This window comes from Python bivittatus, unplaced genomic scaffold (genome assembly GCF_059951505.1).
Source record: "Python bivittatus isolate LINGU-HERP-01145 unplaced genomic scaffold, Pbiv_v1 ctg000680_np1212, whole genome shotgun sequence".
Taxonomy (NCBI): domain Eukaryota; kingdom Metazoa; phylum Chordata; class Lepidosauria; order Squamata; family Pythonidae; genus Python; species Python bivittatus.
This window is the reverse complement of record NW_028277095.1, coordinates 3,934,244-3,958,186: the sequence shown is the minus strand read 5'-3', so window position 1 is coordinate 3,958,186 and position 23,943 is coordinate 3,934,244. Positions and strand designations below refer to the sequence as shown.

The window sequence follows — 23,943 nt, the reverse complement described above, 5'->3', positions numbered from 1 at the left end:
TTTCTCACCTTGGCAACTTTAAGATGTCTGGGCTTCAACTCCCATAATTCCCCACCAGCACGCTGGCTGGGGGTTTCTGGGAGTTGAAGGTCAGACATCTTAAAGTTATTAAGGTTGAGAAACACTGCTCTAAACATTGCAACATGCTGACTGTTACTAAAGGTTTTCATAATGCCACCATCTGTGAATACAACTGATGCAACTAGTGAAACTAGAATGGTAATTCTAGGACTGTTGTTCTTAGAGTAGAATAGGAGAACGATAGTGATGTGACTGCTTTGTCATCTTTCTGTGAACTTAAACCTTGTGTTTTGCTCTCTTGAATTCAAAAGGAATATAGCACATAACTCTCTCTTCCAACTGAAGGCAGTGTTGAATGTTTCACTCCAACTGTAGATAAGTTACGTTTTAATTGTTGTTATGTGGGGCCAATATTGCACTGTATATGAGGTGTCTTTTCATTTGAAAGAGACTTGCACAAGCAGTAGGACACCAGTTGGTAACATAAAGCAGGGTTAGTCTATGTTTGGGGACTGATAGGCCCCATTGGAATTTTTGAGTGTGTCATACGGTTCCTTGCTAAATTGTTGTCATGAGAAATGGGCTTTGAGTGTTCTCAAAGTGATTGCAGGCCACAAAATGTAATCCACTGGAGGCAAAGTAGTGAGATTCCTCGCAGCCATTCCTTCTGCCTCCCTGAGAATGCTCTCCTTATCACTTCATCCTAACTTTTCCTTTTTTCTGGGTAGGTGGATACAACTATAAACAAAACATTGTGTTATAGCTAGCTTTTAATTCTATTTTCTAGGAATGTTGATAGGGTTGAATGAGGGTCAAAAGTAGAAATAATTCTTAGGACAGAGCTCTTGCTTTTATTAAGCAGCATACCAACTTCCCATTAATTTAAAAAAATAAAAGTCATCTTTAAAAAGTCATATGGGGCAGGGACTCTGAGAGGCACCAAGGAAGGCATCTGGGTGCACATTTGGGCCACAGCATCCCCTCTGAGATTTGAACCCAGATTCAGCTAAACATCATTGATTGGTTCAGCATTGGTTCTAGAGAAGGGTCTTCCTCTACTTTGGCTCTGAAACGTTCCCCATGACTGAATGTTCTAAAAGGTAGAATAACACCCTAGCAACCTAGTCCCATATATGTTTTCTTGGATATAAATCTCACTGTATTCAGTGGGGCTTACACCTAGGTAACTTTGCTTTGCCTTCATTATCTTGTCACAGCTGCCAGAGGATATTTTTTGTAAAACTACTGAAAGCTGCGAAAGCTTAATCGGCTGCTATTTGTTAGGTTTTGAAAGGGCTGTGGTGATACTAAGCAGTGCTTAACAGCACTGAAAAAAGGCTGCCTCTTTCTGTCTAGCCACCTCTGTCTCTGCTTTAAAAGGAGCCTTAACTCGTGTACTTTTATAAATGGTGCATTTAAATAGTATGGACTTGATTATATATGAGCGTCTATCGCGATGTTTACACAAATTCATTAATAGCTCCTTTTCCAAACCATCAGTTAGTGTTCCTGGATGTTTTCCCATTAGCATTTTATACACTCTGAAGTGTCTCCTCTTTATGTTTCAATTTATTGTGTAGACGTGAGATAATGAATTCCTGAAAAGCTGAATTATGAATCACTTGACCTACCACCAGATTAGCTGAAGAAGCTGGCTTCAGAAAAGCAAAATCTGGTTTCTAGTCACTGAGCTGGCTGGGCCTGGGCAAAGCATGATCTCAAACTCTTATATTTGCATTAGGAAAACAGGACGATAATGGACTGACTGAGAGGAAAAATGGATGTCTCACTTTTTATAAGGAGAAGGACTACATGGGGATGTGGAACATACCTAGAGCCCTACAGGAATAACAATAAAATAATAGATGCAATGCATATTATGCAGAACTGTATTCTAACCCGATGGGAAAGAGTTACAGTGAGTCGGGGGCTCATACCCTCATCCCTCCTTTCAATACCAAGGCTTACCAGGTCTGAGCTTCAAGAATGAGGCCACCAGTAGATGGCAGCAAAGAGGTACCAAAAATGCTACGTCTTCGCTGCCCTCTAGCAGTAGTACCGATTTTTGTAGTTGGGATCTGATAATATTTTTCAGTGGAGGTAGAGGAAGGCAGTTAAAAACATTTGTGGCTCTTGTTATCTGTTGGTTAATACAGGTATAGAGGTTAATTGGAACTGTGGTTTGAGGAAAACAATCCAAGTTCAAATTATTTTTGAAGCGACTTTATTTCTATTAGTCATATTTAAGATTAATCACAGTTTAAGAATTACAGTAAGGTGCTAATGTAAGATAAAGGTGAAAGTATTCGGTCAGGACATTCTCAGAGAGGCAGTAGGTAGATGTAATTAATAGTAATATCTGCATGTTTATTTGTGTTGTTCATGTTTTTGTAAGTCAGCTTTCTTCATAGGTGTGCCAATCTTGTATAAATATTTTGTGCCAGATTTCTTTTATGCCTTGCCATTCTACCGAAACAGTTACGACTCAAATTATAAATGAGACGTACAAAGAGAACAAAGTATTCTCAGTGGTTCGCCAGGTTCAGATGCATTCAGACCATGTAGGATGCAGATCAAACGTGTGAATTAACCAAGGAAAAGAGTATATTCATCAAGCAACACCAGTGAAAAATAATTTGTTCAGTGATGTGAGAGCAAAGATTGGTCACCTCCAGTATTGTATAAGTATTTTCAGTGGTGGTTTCTTCCCTGGTTGAAATGGCAGCATGTTAACTGTTGATGGCAACAAGTAAAGAGCAATCTTAAACTTGGTCACTCGGCGAGGTTGAGAAACCTCTTCTCTCTCTTTTCCTGCAATCCTGGTGCTGGCTCTCCATGGCTATTAATAGCAAGAAAGCAGTGTTCTGTCCCATCATGTCCAGCATTAATTAATCAGCAGCATGCCATGGGATTGGTGGGGTTCTGGGCGCTTTGGACTCACAATAAGAAGATCTGGAAGCCAGAGGCTTCAGTCTGAGGCCACAGGGCTGATTATGGTCCCAACCCTTCTTTTTTGCATCCCCCAGAGGCTCCTCTGATTACAGTTGTTTCCTGCCAAGTTGAGGTAGGAAATTCAGGAGGTCCTAATATTGGCTTAGCCTGTTCTAAAGAGAAGGAGAAGAAGGAAGATGGGGGAAAGCCCAGAACTCCTCTCTTCACCTCTCAGGAAAACACGTATTTCCTGGCTCTGGAATATTAAGTTTGTTCCCTGACCACCCAAAAATTCCCCATACCTGTTCTACCATCAAAATCTATGTGAATCTGTACCCCTTAATAGCATCGTGCTTTTTTTTGGTCATTAATCGATTTCTCCCTGGATTCTGTCCCAAATATAGCAATGTCAAAGTCTGCTGTAAAAATCTCATCTGATCTCTTGTCCAATCCTCTCTGTGAGCAAGACCCTAAATTTCTTGAAATGGTGACAGCTCTGGACACAGCAATGAAAAGAATGGATTCTTTTAACCAAGAGAAGGTAAATTTTGCTCTGTATGTATATCTAAGAAGGGAAGGAAAAGTTTTCTAAGTTTGGCAGCCTTAGCTGTGAGGCTAAGTTCCACCATTCTCATCAGGACTACATTACTGACTTTATATCAGAGGATGTGCAAAGGGGCACAGATGTTCATGACTGGTATTGTACTAGCAGCTACATCAGTGCAAAGCCATATGTGCATCTCTCGGGATTTTTAAAATCACTTAAAGTTATTACAGAGTGAAATTTGAAATAATGACAAAGAACAAAATAGGCAATTAATACTTAACAATTTGAGATTTAGAACAGTAATTGCCATAGAACAGTAACTCTCAATCTGTGCATCTCAGGCTGGGATTTGCAGTCAGGTGAATTTGCACAATTATTAGATGTAAATCAGAACTTCCTGAATTGAATAGAGTTGAGATAATTATTTTGACCAATCCCCCGTGGGTGGCACAAGCTACATGAATCCAACTTCTGTCGGATTCTTGGTGTTCTCTGAGTTTGGTTGTTTTTCTGCACTGATGATGCTACCTAGCCTGGTACTGAAACGTCTGCAGGGAAACGACCCAGCTCAGAGAACACCAACAACCCAGTGGTTCAACCCTGAACAACCTATATTCTCTACTGTTGGAATCCAACTTCTATCTTGTGTGTCTATGTGTAATGGCTTTTTATATTTTGTTTTTATAATTTTATTAAAGGTTTTAAAAACAGAGTTAAAAATGAATAGAAACTAATATAAAGTAAGAAAGAAAAAAGAAAAAGAAATCAAAGAGAAAGCTAAAAGTGCAAGAAAGAAAGAAAAAGTAAAAGCAAAATAGAAAAGAAAGAAAAAAGATACGAAGAAGTGGCTTCCAATCTTCTTTACAGTAGTTACAAGTACAATTAGAGACAACATCATGTCTCTCTTCTTTCTATAATCTATCCTGTCTAATCATCAAAACCATCATAAGTTAACTTTTTTCTGTTATGCAAAAAGTCCATAAGGGGTTTCCATTCAGCAATAAATGTAGATATTGTTCTTTCTCTAATCAAAGAAATCAATTTGGCCATCTCAGCAAATTCCATCATCTTCACTAACCATTCCTCTATTGTAGGTATTGCCAAATCTTTCCATCTTTGTGCATACAATAATCTTGCAGCAGTTATATACAAAAACACAGTTCCATGACTTTTTTCCAACTGTTTGTCCATCATTCATGGCTTTTTATATTTTGGATTACCTTAAGATTTTGTGTTATAGTATGAACCTCAGTCCTATAATAACAATCTCATGTTATGAGAACAGTGCTAAATATAATGAGTACTGATAGAATTGGAGCAAGAGTAGATCCATTAAGAGCCAAGAGAGGAGATATCAACATGTTTACAGAAACTCTTGCTTTTAGCTAAACTGTTTTTTTTTTAAAAAAAAATTCCCAACTAAGGGAGCAAAATCCTGGTGAAGATTTAAGATTCTCAGTGGCCACAGAATACTTAACACAGTTGAAAATGAAAACATGGAAAACATGGAGTGCGCAGCTGGAATGGAAAGAAATATACTGGAGTTGGGCATGAGGAATAGCACATTGATGTCCCATTTGTTCAAATGATCTCCCTTGCTGGCTCTTGAAAACATTTCTTCTTCTTCTAACAGGTGAATCAAATCCAAAAAACAGTCATAGAACCCCTGAAAAAGTAAGTAGTGATCTTTCCATGTAAGCAACAGGGTCTTTTGCAATCTTTACAAATGAACATGATTTAAATGGGAATGAGCAACATGCTTTCCCTCAAGGCTGTTTGGTGAAACCTATGGCTTATGAAATTCTGCAAATCACAACTTGCATTTAGGAAAAAAAAAAAAAACCCTGAATTTCTAGCCCTCCTTTTGGAGAGAACGTGCAGGCAAAATATTATAAAAGATTAGGAGTCATGTATTAAAAAAAAAAAAATCACCGGCAAGGTGTTTCACCTCTTTTGCTTATTTGCTGATAGATTAAAACCTATCCCAAAATGGGTTTGAGAGTAACGTTTTTTAAATGAAAGATGTGTCAGGTTCACTTAATTAAAAGTACATTTTTGTTGAAGGATTGGGTAAGTTTGAACAGATTTTGAAACTCTGTAGTATATGATTCATTCCTCTGCAAACCATCCAGAAGTCTCTTATTATTGGTCAGGTTTAAAATGGAATAAATAAATAAATAAACCCTTAATTTCATGAAGTTTGGAATCTCTTGGGTAGATGGTCCCATCTTTGGGGCTGGGAGTTGAGCAGTCTAAATGTAAGAAATTTATCAGCTTCCTGTTAGGAGTACCAGTCTTCCTCCGGAGGCTGAAAAAAATGTAAAAATATTCTGTTTAAAAGTGCATTTCACCCAGGCATCTATTCAGATGTGTAGATATTCTTTTATTATTGCAAATCTGTGAGCCTCCTTTCCATGTTTTTAAATCTCATTAGCATTTACTTGAGCGATAAGCAAGCATCTGAGGCTCTTTATAGAGAACATCTATTACTACAGCCAAATGATTGCAGAAATCTTTAGATTCACTTTTTTATTACAAGGAAGTTGTGTGAGCGAGAACAAAATGACTTTAATAAGACAGCAAGTGAGGCAAATTGCTCAATAACACCTTTGTTTCACTTGACATTTTTCCTGCCTCTAATCCCAAGCAGGAAAGTTAAAGTAACACAGTCTAAGTGGTTACGGTGGTTGCCTGTTAGGGATGGATCAAGAGCAAGATGGTTGAAGGTGGTCTGGAATTTTGTAGAATTTGTTTCCCCATCCTCTTCCTTCTCCAACCCCTTGGTTGAAACCATGGATAGGTTTAGAAGCTTGCTAGACAAAGTTTACAGTATTAAAGCTCCAGTATTCACAAGAAGAAGGCTCCTTTTCTGCCTTTAATGGCCTCAGATTATCTTCTTCTTTGAGTCTATAACAGTCTTCCTCAAGCTGATGTCCTTCAGATATGTTGGGATTGCAACTTCCAGGATTCCTCAATAACATAATCATGGTGGTTGGGAATTCGGAGAGTACCTTGTCCACAACCTGATATTTTAATGTGTTGTCAGCTTGAATATTTGATTCATATGAAACAGGTTTAGGCAAGTTGCACATGTTGTAATATAGAAGAATTGAGTACAGAATTTGTATGTTTATTTGGGTTTTTAGACTTGAGGGAAACACTGTCTACATTTACCCAAAAGCTGATGGTAATATCTGGAAAGGCAGATGCAAATAACAAGGAATAGTTGTTATTATAAAGCATGTCTGGATGAGGAAACTATAGTTTGCTGACAGCCACCCTGCAGATATAGCCAAGGTTCCTGCTGATCTCTGAGCCAGGAAACATTTTTATCTGGCTGTTGGAAAAGCTAGAGCCTATGAGATTTCGGAAGGGACACTCATACAGCTTTCTGGGACTTGATTGATGAGGAAATTTGATTGTTCACTTAAAGTAGTTTCTGATTAAGACAAAAAACCAGCCCCATTGTGGACTCTGTATTATTCATTATAACAGACTGCCTAGAAAGGACATATATTGTATTTTTGTAACATCGCTCTTCTGTTCAAAACCAATACATTCGGTCTCTCTGCCCATACATACCCTCTGTGTGCAGACACAATAAAAATTTGCACCAAGTGCCTATGAGATCTTAATCTCTAACCGGGTAAGCTTATTGCTGAGCCCAAAAACATCAGTTTTCTGAACAAGAATGGACTTAGCCTTAGTGTTACTTTGGGGGCAGAGAGTTTGGATTCGGATGGCTGCAGATTCATAGCTGCGTTCGCTTTACGAGCCAGTGATTTGGGCATTTCCAGGGAAAAAACCCAAGCGAAACAAGAAGCCGGCTTAGCTTTTCTCCTACTCCCCTGCCCTGTCAGTGAATCCCAGAAGTTCCCAAAGATGAAGCCTAACTCCCTATTGCTTATCTCTGGAGGTCAAACTCCTTTCTTAGTCTTAGTTCTTTCTTCCCACTTGGGTGCTGCTGCACACTTCCCAAGCAATCTTTGGGATTTTTCCTTTTCCAATCCCTGTGTTTCTCTCTCCTTTGCGATCTTGCATGTGGAGTGCAGGGGGGGGGGGTTGCTTTGCACTTGAGTTGGCTCCCCTTTAGGGTGAACCCAAATGATCCCTGTCCCCTTGTTACATCAGTGGATCTGGAAAGGGGAGGTGGGAGGTGTTGGGGGGAGGTAAAGAGTGTAGCCATAGAGATATTAGCACCCCTTTTTTAAAAAGCTGCCAGTCCTACTTATCGGATACTGAGAGGCATTGTAGATATCCCACGTATGGCTCCTATTGATTCAGCAGTGCTCCATAACATGTCGTAAGTCAGAGATGAGTGAAAACTGCCTTGTTTTTTGTTAGGCATTGCTTTCCCCGAAGGAGCTTATCCTCCCAAGCCTCACCCAGACTTGCCTTGTCCTAGAAGAGGATTGTTAATTCTAACAGCTGCATTTCATTACTCCCCTTCAATGGTGGTCCATAGAATTTATTAGTTAAAGAAAGAGATCAATGCAGTTTGGGCCATTATCATTAGTGGCAATATAGCATAATCAGAATCATATGCAGAATCAAATCCTCTCTGCTCTAGTGCAGCGCTCGAAAGCTCCAGGAGGTGCTTGGCTGGTCTGGAGAGCAACACGGCTTTTCCTCAAAAGCCACAACAGCTGACTACCGGAGGCAGGCCCAGGATCTCTGACTATAACCAAACGAGAATGTTCTCTTCTTCAATATACAGGTTGGGCAAAGGATTGCCGAGGGAGGTTGAAAAAAATAATCCCAGATCTAGTTCAGTCTAAAGTCAGCTGCATGCTGGTTTGTACAGCAACCTTCCATTCCTCACTTCTCCCAAGATATGGGTAGCACGGTCACCGCGTTGTTTACAAGTGACCCACGCTCTGATGCTGGGGCCAGCAAATTATGTATCTATCAGTGCAGCCTTTATGAGGCTGTTTATCAGTGCAGTTTATGGCCTCACAAGAAATTATGAGAGGTGAAGTCCAATACCTGTGGACTGCCATGTTGGGGAAAGTTGTAACAGAATGCAAAGAAATCTTCTTGTGGTGTTGCCCTAGCTAGAAATCTTGGGCCTGTATATAAAGAGCATACCTGCTTCCTCCTCCTTGCAAACTCTCCCCGAAGCTATTGCTTTTCCATTCTGCTTCATTCTTCTTTATCCAGATCAAATGGTTCATGGAAAGATCCATGCTATGAAAGAAACTTGGGTTCACCTCATGTATTTTCTAAACAGCAGCTGTCTACCAATGGTCTTGATCCTGGGGGCCTGGGAATGAACTCTGGAAAGCTCTGTCTTAAGTTAATTCCGTACTTTGCGGCCATTTCTCAAACCAAGGGGTATAAAGGAAACTTACGTTGTTCCTCGGTGTGTTTCCAGGCTGCTGCTGGTCTTAGCTTCCAAATGCGCTGATGGGAATTGCTTCAAAAACCCTGGAGAGAATTCAAGGATGGTAGCAGACTCCCTTCCAAATCAAGAGGATGGTGCAATATGTTGACTGTCCTGGCATTAATTCAGAGGGGAAGGGGCCAAAATAGCTAATTGCTTGACACAGTTGGCACTTTTTCCTTAGAGACTTAGAGCTGTGCTGGCCTGTGTGGGCAGAATTTATACCCAGGCCTGAGGCTAGATTGACAGTTCCATTTCTGAGGGGTAACCATAGGAGACAGCATTGAAATGAAAAGCTTTGCAATTGGGATACGTATGAAAGCTTGCACCCCTCTGGATGAGATGCTTCAAATCCAGGTGAAGAAGTCCTCCAAACTGGGTTTCAGTCACTGTGGTGCTTTACAAACCAGTGACAGGGCTCACACACCGCACTAAGTCATAATGGAACCTGAGCATAGATCAACATTGTTTCCTATTTCTGTCCAGGACCTTTTCTACCATCTTTGGTGAAAGTGGCTCCCATAAATAGAACCCCAAACTTTCTGAATCAGCACATTGCAAGAGCTGTAGTGGTTGCCAAGTGTGTGAACGTCTTGGCAGGTTTCTCACAGCAGCTGGAAATCAGTGGTAGGTGCTTGCTTGTTTGTTTAAACATTTTCCCAGTCCAGAGGTCCAGTTTCATTAAGCTCTGCCTTTTCCAGGCCAGCCAGCACTTGCCTACATTACTATTAGCCATTTTCAGTCTGTACCAAGAATTGTACTTAGGGCTTGCACACATGCAGCGTTGAAGCGTGGACTTCTTTCTTCCATTCTCCATAACCTCCTAAATCTCATCAGTTAATCGCACAGTCTTGGTCTGTGGATCTTTGACAATGAAAACAGATGACCCAATAGCTTGGCGTCTCCCGGGACAGGGTGGGGGGAATTAGAGACCGGAAACTGCAAAAGCAGCTTTCATACCCTTCTAGACCTTTAATGAGGATTTCATACAGAAAGCTAGCCACATGCCATTGCCTTCCCCATCCGCCCATCCCATTTGTTGTCCCCCCCCCCCTTCTGGGGGCTCTTAGTCTTAATCCCTGGCTCCCATTGGTTTGAACTGTCATCTTATTTTCTATGTCTTTTTGCTGTAGTCAGAAAGGATGGTTTTAATTTCCCCTTCCTGGTGGGTGGACAGGCCTGCGACGGACGTGTGGGCACGGACTGTGGAATGGCATTCCTGAACGGAGCCCAAATGCTTTGGCGTAGCTCTGTACCAGCCTGTCTTTGTCCCAACCCTCACTTCCTCCCGTATATTTTCCCCTGTTGCCTTTTCTGGCAGTTACTATTTTTCTCTCTCTGCTCCTGATTTCCACCCCTTTCTTCCTCTTCTCCCAAATCCTCTCCCCACCCCCGACCACCACAATTCACGTATTAATGTCCTTTGAGCGACATCTACCCTTGCTTTGATTTTATCTGCTCCTCACTACATGTAATGCTGCTCAAAATTACTCTGCACCCTGTTATATGATTTATTGCTCTTTTTATTATTAGCCTGGGGGTGGGGGGGAAACACATCAATATTTGGAAACCGCACAGGATAATTACTTCTTTTTGGCCAGTTGGAACAATAAAATAGTACTTTGTTTTAGTTGTTGTTAAAAGCCAACAGTTTTCTGTGTCGGCATGAAACTGGTAGACATTACTGCTTCAAATATGTGTTCATCCCATTAATCGTGTTTTCGAATTACTTTTTAAAATCGTGATGAAAAAAACTTAGCCGTCCCCAAAATTGAGACAATGGTTATACAAGTAAAAGACATCTATTTAGCTACAAGTTGATTCAAAAGCTGCAAAGTCAGATTCCATGCAGTTTTGACTCTGTGTCACTGTTGAATGGTTCCATGAACTTCACCGGAATGAGCTTTGGATTGTACGTTGTCATAATGGAAAAGGCATCTGGCGTGATTTCCTCTCGCTTTTTACAACTGTGTGAAGACACAAGCTGCATTTTATATACACAATGTGCAGCTTGATGGCATAGTCTCAAAGCTGCTGTAGAGAGCTTGCAGAGAGCTTAAATAATCCTTTGACAAAAGTGTGTTTTGGGGAGGAGAGAGTATTGTCAAGGAAGGCTCTGAGTAAAGTGGGGAGGCCACTTGGAGCATGCTAAGATAATGATGGTACTTAACATTGACTCAGCCCCTTGTGTTTTGAAAGTGTCAAGAAGTGGTTAGTCAATTCAGATTGCCCACTTGTGCTTTAACTGTTCTTATCCCCATATTTAAGGACGAGGGAATGTCATTTAGCAAGCCTGGCTAGAAGGTGTCCTTATGCAGCTGTGGTTCCAAGCCTTTTTACTTATTATCTTCTTAGATATTATGCTTGGGGCAGATTTTGTATTCTCCCTGCATTACAGGTGTGCATAAATGCATAAGTGATGTGCATTCTGTTGGAAATAAATAAATATTCAGCAATACATAGGAAGATGCCTTTATAGAATCCATCTGACTTGGTCCATTGGTCCATCTAAACTAGAATGGCATGTTCTGAATAGTACCGTTTCTCCTTTGTCTCAGGCCCTTTACTGTGCCAGAGAACTCTTAAGAAAAGGAAGAGGTTAGATTAACTGTAAGCATTTGTATGCAAAGTATGTCTTTTATTACTGAGCCTACTCAGGTAGGGAAACTTCTGTTTAATATGTTAGATCTTGTATGTGTATTTGTTAGTTTTGGAACCAGTGTGGTGGTCTGTCTTGACTTAACTGAAATAGTTGTGAGAATTAGGCTTAATCTGTTCTATGAGAACAGAGTTTGCTGTTGGTTTAACATATCAATATAATCTCCAGTGTACAGTACATCCCAGGGATTGTGAGTCATGCTTTATTATTGTGGTACCTTTGCTGAATTTGTGGAGGCTTTTTTTAGTTTAAGAGGAATATTTGCATAGTTAAGTGGTTGTCCATGCAAAAACACCATGTTCTGAGATCCTCATTAGGAGCTTTCATAAAATGGTTTGTGGTCAGTGGGAGAGGTTATGAAAGGGTGGATTTCTTTGTTTTGTTTCTGTAAGTATAAAAGATTTCATGTTTCCTTAAAATAGTATTTTAAATTATTGCTTATGGTTGCAGAACAAAATCAGGCTTAAGATAGAGAACTTATTCATTTGTAACTAAAGGTTGTTCTGAATTGAATATGAGCCTCATAAATGGTGGCTTGAATCAGTTCTCAATGATGGAGTTGAAAGAGTAAAGGTTAAATATAACAGATGGAAATGATCTGAGTATCTCTTCAGATTCTTGCTTTCTGGCTGGTTTTAAGTATGTTGTACTTGTTGATGCTAAGCAAATTGATGTTTAGTGATGCTCTATTTATTGTTGCTCTTGTTCCAATTAGAATTATCTGTATACTGGATTGTACTTTTACCCAAAAGTATACCATATGCCAATGTTAGTAAAAACTACAATATTAAAGCAGTAAGGGGTACAATCAGATTTAAAGCAATTAAATAATTCCACTTGTTGAAAATAGAATCATTTAAAATAATGGAAAAACAAGGTTAATTTGGCTCCAAAATGAATATATCAGCATGACTCTCACAAGAGGGTGTTCTGAAAGAGGTGTGCCACTACAGAGAAGGCCTCTATTTAATGCAAGCTTTAATGCACTTATTCTATAAATAGAATGCAGAAAAAATATCCTCTGATTATTTTAATAGCATGAACTGTGCAGTACTGCTATGAATAGACTTTTATTCTGGATATTTTGTAATTTAACTTTATTTTCTTCTTTTCTTGGTCTATCCATTTAGGGAAAGATGTCTCTGCTTTAAATAATTGCAGATACATACAGAGTATGTATGTATCTGCAACACACAGAGGAGTTCTCACTCCTACACCTTCCAAAACACCTTTTTGAAATTGAATCTGACGCATTGCACAGCCTGCTGTTTGGTATGGAAGGAGATGCTCTTTCTGATCTCTGGGTCCCAAGGTTTTTATGGGCCAGCAGCTTAAATTTGGTTCAGTAGTAAATAGGCAGCCATTGTAGCTCCTTCAAAGCTGATGTGACATGTATGCACTTAACAAAGTCAACCAATCCAATAATTCAATTCAATAATTGAATTCTGTATTTGTTGAAGTGTTTCAGTCATTTTCAAGGGGAACCTCACATCATAGAATGGTGGTCCAGCCTCGAATTTATCATATCACTATGATCAGAACATCACTAACTGAGAAAAGTTGTCACTAATAAAGTAACTGAAGTTGGAATAAAATAATTCAAGCAAGTGAGACCACTTGAACCTCTGTTGACTAGGTTGGATTAATGTGCATCTTCCAAGCTGGACACTTGCTTTTTCAGGGTAAATGCAACCCCATATAAAACAAATAATACACCAGTTTTTCAGATGTATGGATTACAAACCCACAATTGCCTCATCTTGTCTGGATCAATTTCAGTTTATTGGCCGTCTTCCACCTAGACTTCAGACAGTGGTTTAGAACTTCCACAGCTTCATTTCACTTGCTGAAAAAGAAATATTGCTGAATGCCATATGCATACTAATGAAACTGGAACCAAAACTCTGGATGATTTCACCAAACTGTTTTATGTACATTTTATGAAAAGCATGGAGGATTAGGACACCACAGGTAACTACTCAGTCTCGAAATCTCTATAATAGTGCTTTCTAAAACTGATTTTACAACTAAGAACAGAGCAACTTTATCACTGTGTTTTCCAACCCCATCTCCAACTCAGAGTTGAAAAGATACTATATCTGATATTTTCAAAACTTGCTGAAATCTTAAAATTAGCAGGATACCACATCCCTTTTCTGTCTTTGGACGAAGGCCTTTCATAAGGGCAGCCAAGTTATTTTCATGCCCAAACTAGGCCTGATTATAGTTTAAATGCATCTGAATAATCCAGTAGACAGATGTCTGCCCTGTTCTTACAATCTTTTGGACCTAATTAGATATTTTTAAAGAAAGTGGTCCCATAATCATCTTCAGAATGTTTTAGACCATTTCTTTTGACAAAGTACTCCTGGACCTATCCATTAAGCCTTTGGGTAAGTTTGAAAAGCCAGAATGAGAAAGGGCACAGGTGGTAAATTAAATTAAATTTCTCTAGTCCCTTTATCCACATCCTAAGCCCTCAACAACAAAAATGGCCCTTTGGCTTCTATCTCTAGAATTGTGGCAATATGGTATCTAGGTCACTTGTGAGCAACTTCAATCTCAAAGTACTTGGTAGACTTATAATATTGAATCATCAAGAGCTCTGTCATGCATTTCCCCGAAAAATAGCCTGTTCCCTGCTTTAAAAAGCCCTGATAGATGACTATCCCAATACAGTGTGGATGGAGAAGTTTCACCACTTTCAGTAACACAATATTGTGTTCAGATTAGTCATCCTAGTTGCCTTAAAGCCACCATTCTTGCTTGTTTCATTGTTCCTGATAGTTCTCTGGTACATTTTCTCTTGATGAGAGAAATTGCTCCTCAGAGATCCTCTAGAAACTATTTAGATGTCAACAATACTCACTAGACTGTATTTTGTTGCACTGCATACTCCAGTTGAGGTAGTCCTCAGTTTAAGAACGAGTTCCATTCCCAAAGTCTGTCCTTAAGTTGAATCTGATTGTAAGCCAGAGCAGTCTTATTGTCTAATACTGTATAAGTAGTATTGTGTAATGAACTCGAGCCATTGTGTATTTAACTCAGATCTTGCTACAGTAGGCTCCGTTCTTAACTATGGGTCATCTGTAAACTGAGTGTTTTTAACCTGGGGACTACCTGTAGGTCCAGTTGGATTGAGATTCTGCACATTCTCTCAGGCATCTTTTTGTTAACATCCCAGTGAACAGCTCTTGACAGGCCTTCTTAGTAGTCTGTTCCTAAAAGCTGTGGATATTGCAGACTTCAACTAACTGGGTCTCAGCTAAATGTATAGTTGATAAATCAAAGGCAAGTAATTTGAAATGATGATGTCAGCTTTAAAGAAGTGAATGGAAACTCTAAAGGTAGAAAGGCTGAATAAAAATAGATTATTATTATTATTATTATTTGTTCTTCATTAGTTAATAATCAGGCAGTGATGACGAATGAATGAAAAGTTAACTGCCAGTTATTACACAACTGAGATTTTTTTTATTCAGACAAGTGCTTCAGTACTTAACTGTGGCAAGAAGTATCAGTTATTGTAACTGTAGGCTTACTATATTTCCAAGATTTTCCTAGTTGTCTCTTCTGGCCAGAAGTCTCTGACAGCTTACAGAAATACCCAGAAAGTAGGGCTGAATAAACCTATAGTCCAGTTTTAATCAGCTGTCACCACTCGGTCCCCCTTTGCAGGCTCAAGCAAGAGGCCATCAGGTTTTGAAAGATGATTAACATCTGCACTTCCTGGATTTGCCTCTGCAAGGCCACTCATCAAGACCTTTGTCCTAGTTTAACTGCTTGAAATGATGGGAAAGCTAGATGGGAAAGCTAGGAAAGTGTGTGCAATGCATTCAGACTTTCTTGAAGGTGTAAAAGTGGTTTTCCCTTCAGTCCAGATGGGGAGCAATAGCCTTAGCAAGGCAGATTTTTAAAAATACTTCCCCCCTCCCCTGTAAATAGTTATAACAAATAGTTATAACAAATTGCAGGTGATTAGTGCCATTGAGAAGAACTGTATTCCACACCCTCCCATCCTAGGGAATGCCTCATCTAAGGTGATGCCTGCTAAAACATACAACCTAAAACTCAAGGTTGTGGTTTTACCATTGCTTGATTTGTATGCAGATTTAATTGACTAGGCAAGAATTACCAGGGATTGGCCCTACTTATTTCTCTCTTGCTCCTTGTGGGAGGTGTGACAGGCCTTTGTCTGCCTCCCCTTTCTGGAAGTACAGCAGCTCCGGGCTGCAGAACCTTCTTGGTGATGGCTTTGTTGCAGTCATTTTGTCACAGATAAAGAGCAAAACTTTCCATTTTCAACTAACTAAACTTGTCAGACAGGTTGACTAGTTAATGAATACAGCAGTGGTGGGATTCCTTGTATCTTCCAGGGCTCTGTCTTTCAGTCCTTATCCTTTAATTATGGAAAGCTGAAGGGAGGCTCGAGATGTGAACAGAAGTGGCAATATTATTCATAATTCAGAGTTTCTTTTAGTCTGGCATTTTTCCCCCCAAGGTTAAAATGTCACCCTAAGTGGAGTTTGGCAATAGGTTTCTCCTTACTCCCAGAAGTGAATTTAATTTTGTATTTTATTTTAGTTATCACCATATTAGGTAGGTATCCATGTCTGCTACTTTGGAATTCAAGCTTTGTTGCCTTATCTCTCTTTCCTGAAGAAAGATCTCCAGGAGATAAATCCAGCTTCCTCAGAGCAGGTATACTGAAGAATTGCACGAGTCCAGTTTTAGGTATCCTTCTCAGTGGCTCAGCGTTGCATTCACAAGTACTCAAAAATGTCTCCCTTGGGTCAAACTCTGATTACTTTGTGGTCATGGAGTTTTCTTGGCAGCTGTGTGGTTTGCCATTGACCTCTTCTGGAATGCTTATCAACTTCCCATCTAGTCTGCAATTTTGGAATGTCATGGTAGTCTTTCATTCAGGTACTAAGCAGCTCTGACCCTGCTTAGCTTTTTTACAACTGGCCAACATCAGTGAAATGCTGCTTCCTGCTTGGAGCCTCACCAGTTATAAAGTGCTGTCTGAATTGCATAGCCCTGAAAAGAGTGCCCTCTTCTAGCTGCTGTGCTGCAAACCACTCATCTGAGCTCACTGACTTTTTGATTCCTATGCTGCAATCCTGCTCTGTAGGGATTGGTTCCTAGATCCCAACTCTGTCCCTGCTCGCTTAACTCTTAACTTGCCCTAGCACAATCTCTTCCTTTCCTATTTTTGCATAGCACCCTGCCTTTGGGCTTTGTATTTTTTCTTTCACCCTGCCCATACTTTGGCATTCAGTAGCAGCCTGGTTAAATTCCAATCCTAGAAGTTCAGTCTATCCTGTTAATCATGACTACCTGCTTTCTAAACTCAGATCATGTGGCTGCTGCTTCTTCCTGTAGCTTCCAGTTATATTTGGTTGATTCTTTTTGCCATCTGTCTTTTCAGTTTGAGCCATAACTTGATGTCTGACTGTCAGCATTCCTGCATTTGTTGAACGACATTCACTTCATCTTGTCTTTAAAGAATCCCTTTCACATCCCTGCTTAACATCGTGCTTCATTAACTTTTGATCCCTGCTTTTTCTTCCCATCATACTTATTGATTGTCCAAAGGTTCCTGTTGAGCTTCCTTCTGAGAGATTGTAATTTCCAAAAGATAAGCTGCCTGAAAAGTACAGAAGAGAGGGATATATCTCACTGGTATATATAGTAATATATATAATAATATAATGTCATTATTATTATTTATTAAATTTATATGTCGCCCAACTCCCAATAACTTCTTCCCACTAAAAGCTTGGTAGCAGCCTTCTTGAAGTTGCTACTTTCCAGGCATGTTGGACTGCAGCTCCCATTATCCCATAGACCATCTACTTTTAAGGCAGATGTCATTGTGGCAGCTTTAGCATCCATCCCTGGATGGATTTTTTCCTTCCTTTTCCATGCCAGAATACATATATGGCTCATGTTATCTCTCCTAGATCATTTACTCTTGTTTCCTCTCAGCTTATATGTCATACCTTTTCCTTTGGTGGGCCCCACAGTACCCTATTTACAGCACCCCCAGACTGTAGTGCTAACATTTGGTGACAAAATCATTCCATTTCAGCAGCATGGGCTTAGCTCATTTTTTAGTAGATTTCAGGACAAGAACGGGGGTGCTTTGCCTGTTTGTAGTAGCCTCCTCATTGCATACGCCCCAAAAGCCATAAAGAAGGGAAAAAACCAAGCTCAGACTGTTTTGAATATGGGGAATAAGAGTAGCTTGCTTCTAGGGGGTCTCTCATTCCCCCCATCTTAAATGCCTCCCCTCCCCCCAAACCAGGTCAAAAAGCAATCTAGAAAAATTCAAACTCAGTCCACCCAGCAGGTTGGCCATGACCTGTTTGTTTCTGATGGCCCTTCAGAAGATCAGGAAGCGGAGTTTCCTTTCTAACCCCTTGAATGCTTCCCATCTGCTTCTTTATGCCATTAGATATCCAACAGGACAGTCACCAGACACCATCACTTTAAGGGTAGGAGAAACATTGAAAGATAAGCCTGGCCTAAACCTTCCATGCTCATGCAGAAGCTCCATACTAATAATGGATAAAGCCAGGGACTGAGATAATTTTACACACTTTCGCAATCACCTTAGACTTTCTTTTAAGGCCTTCAGAGAGGGATGCCTAGGGACAAGGAAAGAAATGGGGAGAGGGAGGGAAAAGAGCAAGCGAAAAGTCTACTGAAAATGAAAGTATGGAAGGCTCCACCCATTTTTGGCTGGTGTCCTACCCACCAGCTGATATGAGATTCCGATAGATTCCTGAAAGAATGTGACCATAATAACATAATAATGTTGTTCACTGTTGCCTTAGGATGAAAATAGGTGATTACTGTCACTCCAGTTGTTATAGGACTATTAATTCCAAATAACCCTAAGAAGCATAGCCAAAACTGTGAGATACTTGTAATTGTTCAGTTACTGTACATCTGTATTACCACAGGTTGCTTATCCTTGCCATAAAGGATTCATCTGAACTGTGTTAGATTCTGAATGCAAGCTCTCAAGACAATTCTAAGTGCATGGAGATTTAATCTTTGAACTTCTTTACTTTTGTGGAACCTGTTCTGGAAGTCTGAGTTGAGTACATGAGCTGATCATTCAGATCACAAGAAGCATTCCTGAGGTGATCCAAAGGTATTAGATAATGGCAACTAGTAGAGTTTGGCTAGTCTCTCCCCATCTCAGCAATCACATCTGATCTATGCATTCAAAGATCTTAGGAGGGTAGTCGCTGGCTTTGCAAAATACCTGCTACTTCAATCCCTGTCCTGTTGCTATTTTTCAAGCAATCTCATGTGCTTTGTCCCTCCATTAGTGACTAGAAAAACATCACTTTGTTAAATCAAGGTTAGCAGCAGGCTATGAGGAAGAGAAACAAATAAGCAAGCTAATTAGTTTTAGGAACAGATATAACTCTGAAATAGCAGGGCTTTTATGTACCTTTTTATAATTTCTCATTTCTGAAAAATTGATTTATTATCATGGATCTTGTGAAATGGGTCTTAGTCGGCAAAAGTTTGTGTCATATTACATGTGTTAATTTTTAAGGTGCATCAGGACACTTCTGGTAGATTTTGCTACAGAGGACCCGGGCAGTTACCCCTGTATAATTATTTCAATAGCAGTATTAATATCTTTGTTTTTTTATGGAATAATATAACGAGAAGGAAAAACGGTTTCTCTCTTTGGAAGGCTACACTTTAAATTTCATTTCCTGCAGCAAAATAAATGGGAACAGTTACTGATCTTGAATTTTTATTACATTGTTGGTCATACTATAATACCTTGAATGTCTGTCGTAATGAAAAGATGGAATAAAAATACATGAGCTTCATTTTGATTGGGGTTGAAAGCTAAGCCAACAGAATCACAAAGAGAAAAAAATAATGTGTATGTGGGTAGCTACAGATCAATTGATGCCCTGTTTTCTAAATACTGCATATTCACATATAACTGAGCCCTGGATAGCAGCATAGCATAAGCAAACGATGGACATTTCTTAATAAGAGCAGTTTGAGAATGAAACTTCCTACAAGGATGGAAAATAGATTCTTCTAGGAGGGCTATCAGGTGATCATTGGACATTAATCTGCTTTCCTGCATTAAGGCAAGAAGGAACAGAGCCATATAGATCTTTCTGCAGTGGTAGGAGTCTCTAGTACTCAACTGTAGTAGTGCTGCTTAGGCCCTGTCATCTCCTGAAAGCCAGTACATAAAATACATATATAGATTGTGCCAAATATTCATTAAGCAGCTAAGTTTTTTCAATCATGTACTAGTTCGATTTTATGTCCTCACGTACAGAGAAAAACAATCAGTAAATCTTGGGCAGGAAACTGTCTCACCCAGAGTTTGCCTAAGCAAAATTATGCAATCCGGATATTAAATGTACCGTCTAAGCAAATGTAGGCCAAACACCCTTCATTATGTATCTTGCAGATCGTGCATTACCATAACCTAGTGAGTAAGACACTGAACTGGGTTATAGGAAGTAGCTAGTTCAGTTCTCACCTGTATCAGGCACCTGAATTTAAGAAGGTTGCGTTCTGTTAACTACAGTGTTGGGGCAACCTATCGCCATCTCACTTCCCGGGCCATTGTGACGTTCCTGGGAAGATGTGCCTGTAGCACTTTCACCCTTCACCCCACCCCAGAGTGCCTAATGAATGCATTATGAATCTGTAATCGGCTTCAGGAGAGAAACTACGTGATCTAGGCTGCTGGCAGCTAACTCACGTCAGCCCTGCGTACAATTTTCAGTACCTATCAGGTTTGTCTGACGTTGCATACATGGCCTCGGGTTTTCTCCTTCTCCGGTTTAGGCTGGAGTCCACTTTGTGAAAGGTGTGTCCAGTTCATGAAAACTTTTCTGTAATATATTTGTTAAGACTTCAGCGCTATCTCATGGGAAATCTTTCACATCTGTGAGCATCTTTTCTCATGACTCTTAAGGGCTGAAAACTAATAAAAGTGGCTCTTAACTCCATCTGTTTCATTCCTCTTTAGATAATTAACTGTAGTACAGTTTTGTTACTCTTTGTGTGTGGATCTACAGCGATGAAAAATAGGAACATACCTATTTTATTTAAGCATGGATTACGAAAAAGATGTAGTGGCTCATGCTTTGTATATCGTCTTCTGGCCGTTGAGGAAGCTGAGCTATTGCCACCGTTGTGCCAGATCTGCCTATTGCAAACAAAAGTAACAGTTGGAGGAAACTTGACGTTACTATTTGTACCATTCGCAACTGTGTGAATGGCTTTTAAAAAAGTAAATTATAGGGATGTGGCCTGTCGTCCAAACTGAGATTCTGGCACTGAGGAGGTTTTAACCATTGTCCTCCTGCTGCAGTCATGATTGCTCACCAACAAGACTTTTGCTTGCCGGATATGAAGCAGTTTGATTTTAATGACACCACAGATCCAACCCATGTTTCATTTTATGTGGTTTGCTTTCAGCGCAGGCATAAAGACCACCAATGTCTTAATAATGAAACAAGGAGGTTCAGGAAGCAAAGCAGTTCCTCATTAGCTCCTTCTGGACGGGACTGAGGGCTGTCTTCCAGATTCAACGTTGACAGCCTTCAGGGGAGTGGTCATTATTCTCATGTCTTAGTTCTGCTCTGATGTTATACAATTTTCTTAATATTCTTGATGGTCAGCACAGAGAAACCCCAAACTACATGGATGTGCACCTCCACTGATGCCTGGCAGTGTAGCAATGAAAGAAACATACTGACAGCCTGTTGGCACTCACGCTGCAGACACCTTCAGGGGTTGCGTTCTTGTCGTCTCTAGATACCCTTCTCAACGGGGGAAAAGACTCTGTTAAAAAAGGTGGCTGGTGAAAGTAGTGAACCCTCTTTGAAGCCTTCTGCTTTGATTCAGACTACATATGAGGGCTCTTATGATGAAATAACTCTCCTTACAGATAAACTCTCAGTACGTAGAAAACTACAGGGTCAGTGAGATGAGTGTATAGTACCCCTTCCTTCTAGCATTCTAGTTAACTGCCTCCATCAGTCTCTACATTCATGACACAAAAAGGGGGAAAAAATTACAATTAACACAAAAGGAAAAGTCGGGGAAATCTACGTGCATATGCAGCAGGACACCTGTCTTTCATAGGCATAAATCTACAGCACGATATAAATCTATAGCAACTGTAGCACAGCATGGCTTGTGTAGTTAGTCTGTGAAATCAAAGTCCTTCTCACCACTGTAGAAATCTAAGTATAGAAGTGAATGTCAATAGCTCTTTGTGTTAAATAATACTGCATTACCTTTCCTGCTGTTAATGTCTTTCGTACAGACTATTACAGGTGAGTCGGCTTTATAGATTAGTTTTTATGGTGCAGCAGCTTTTGAAATAGCTAAGAGCACAACATGGTGTACCAGCAAAAAGGTTGGAGGAAGGAGGGGAAAAATCTGTTAGCATAACTGTTTGATATACTTAGATCTCCACATTATGGAGACGCACTAAGAGCCTTATTAATGTTTTTTTATTATTATTTAAAGCTCCAGCTGTGGAATTCTAAGAGTAAATTTTCTGGGAAATTTTATATCCAGAGAGGAATCTTCATGAGAACAGATTTACTGTATTCTGTGCATTCCAGTTGCTTTGTATACATCATGAAGGGGGCACTTACATCTCATGGTATAATGCTTCCTCTAGAGTGTAATCTTCGCTTAATGACTGTTCATGTAGCGACTAGTTACGACAGCACTGAAAAAAGTGACTTACGAGTGCTCCTCGCACTTATGACCATCACAGCATCCCCTCAGTCACAGTGTAATTCAGGCACTTGGCAACTGTCACACATTTATGACGGTTACAGCATCCTGCAGTCGCACGATCACCATTTGCAGCCTACCCAGCCAGCTTCCGACAAGCAAAGTGAGGGGGGAAGCTGGTAGGAAGTCACAGGCACATGATGTCTCACTTAATGACTGCAGCTGGGACTGCCAGAACTGCTGTCGCTAAGCAGGGCAGTCATGTGATGCTTCATTTAACAACTGCTTTGCTTAGTGACAGAGTTGCTGGTCCTAATTAGGGCCATTAAACAAGGACTACCTGTATTTGTTTTTATTTATATATATTCCTTTTATCTTGAGAGCTCAAGGCAGGATGCAGAGGAGAAGTCTTCCTTTGTTCTATACTCTAAGGTGTGAGATTTGCCCCGTTCGACAGAGAAACTCTCGTGACACGTGTGGTTCACAAAGAAGGTTTACTCATGCGTAACGTAGTAGTCACAAGCAAAGCCAGGACTGGCTTGGTACAATTGCATCACTTGTTATATTCCCCCCTTCCCGCGCTTTTTCCCGCCTCGTGATCGCGTTGCGGCTGTGGGCTATTAGGCCCCCCAATGTCCCCCCTGATCGTTCATGATGGCAGGGTCGGTCAGAGTCCATTGTCCTTGATTGCCTGTCCCCCTCCGGCTGGGTTGGTCCCTCCCTGCTACGTGCAGACCCGCGGGTTCTGTGCTGCGTTGCGATCTTGTTTCGCTGCCCTGCGGCCCCGTTCCTTGCTTGCTCGCGCCGTTATCAGTTCATAGTTAAAAGCTTCCGCTGCGGTTTTCCTGTTTGGCTGGGCGCAGGTGGCTCGTTAATTAGCGGCGCTTTCGGTTCCTCTTTTCCCCGCTAGCTACCGCCGGTGGATTCCGCGTGGTCTGGTTGCGAGCTTCCCTGCAACCCCGTGCTTCCCTGAAGCCTCGTGCTGACCGAACCTGACATGCCGCCCCCCTGACGACAACTCCCCCCCCTCGGTCCTATTTCGGCTTCCCGGGGTATTTACTGTAAAAGTCCCGCACTAGGTCCGGCGCCCTTATGTGGGTTTTACTCACCCATTCGCTGTGGGACTTGGGGAAATGTTTCCATTGCACTAGGAGCTGGGTCTACCCCTTGTGCCTCCGGGCGTCCAGTATCCGGTTGATTTCGAAATGCTGCTCCCCCCCGACCATGATGGGTGGTGGTACTCCCTCCGCCTTGTGCCAGGCGTTCCCCGGCTGGTGCAACTTTAGCAGGCTGCAATGGAACACCGGGTGGATCTTCCCGAGGCTTTTCGGGAGCGTCAGCCTGACGGTCACCGGATTGATGACCTCCGAAATGGGGAACGGCCCCACAAACCTCGGGCTGAGTTTTTCGATGCCTGGTGCGTCTTTAGGTTTTTGGTTGACAGATACACCTGGTCCCCCACTTTCCACTTTTCCTCGGGGAGCCTCTTGCGGTCCGCGTGCTTCTTGTAGTCGGCTTTGGCTCTTTGCAATGCCGCGTGCGCCGCTCGCCGGGTCTCGTCGATTTGGGCGAACCAGGCGTCCAGGGAGTTGATCTGGGATTCCGGCTGAGGCAGCTCCGGCATGGGGACGAAATCTC

At 40.9% G+C, this 23,943-nt stretch overlaps 1 protein-coding gene across 3 annotated transcripts in view; it reads left to right on the top strand.

The window, feature by feature from the left end:
• Positions 1 to 23,943, top strand: part of BIN3 (bridging integrator 3) — a 100,552-nt gene that overhangs the window by 49,836 nt on the left and 26,773 nt on the right. For all 3 annotated transcript variants that reach the window (XM_088152099.1, XM_088152101.1, XM_088152100.1), the window contains 2 exons: positions 3,357 to 3,493; positions 5,133 to 5,173. In XM_088152099.1, the coding sequence (XP_088008225.1) occupies positions 3,357 to 3,493; positions 5,133 to 5,173 (178 nt within the window). The remainder of the gene's footprint in view (positions 1 to 3,356; positions 3,494 to 5,132; positions 5,174 to 23,943) is intronic.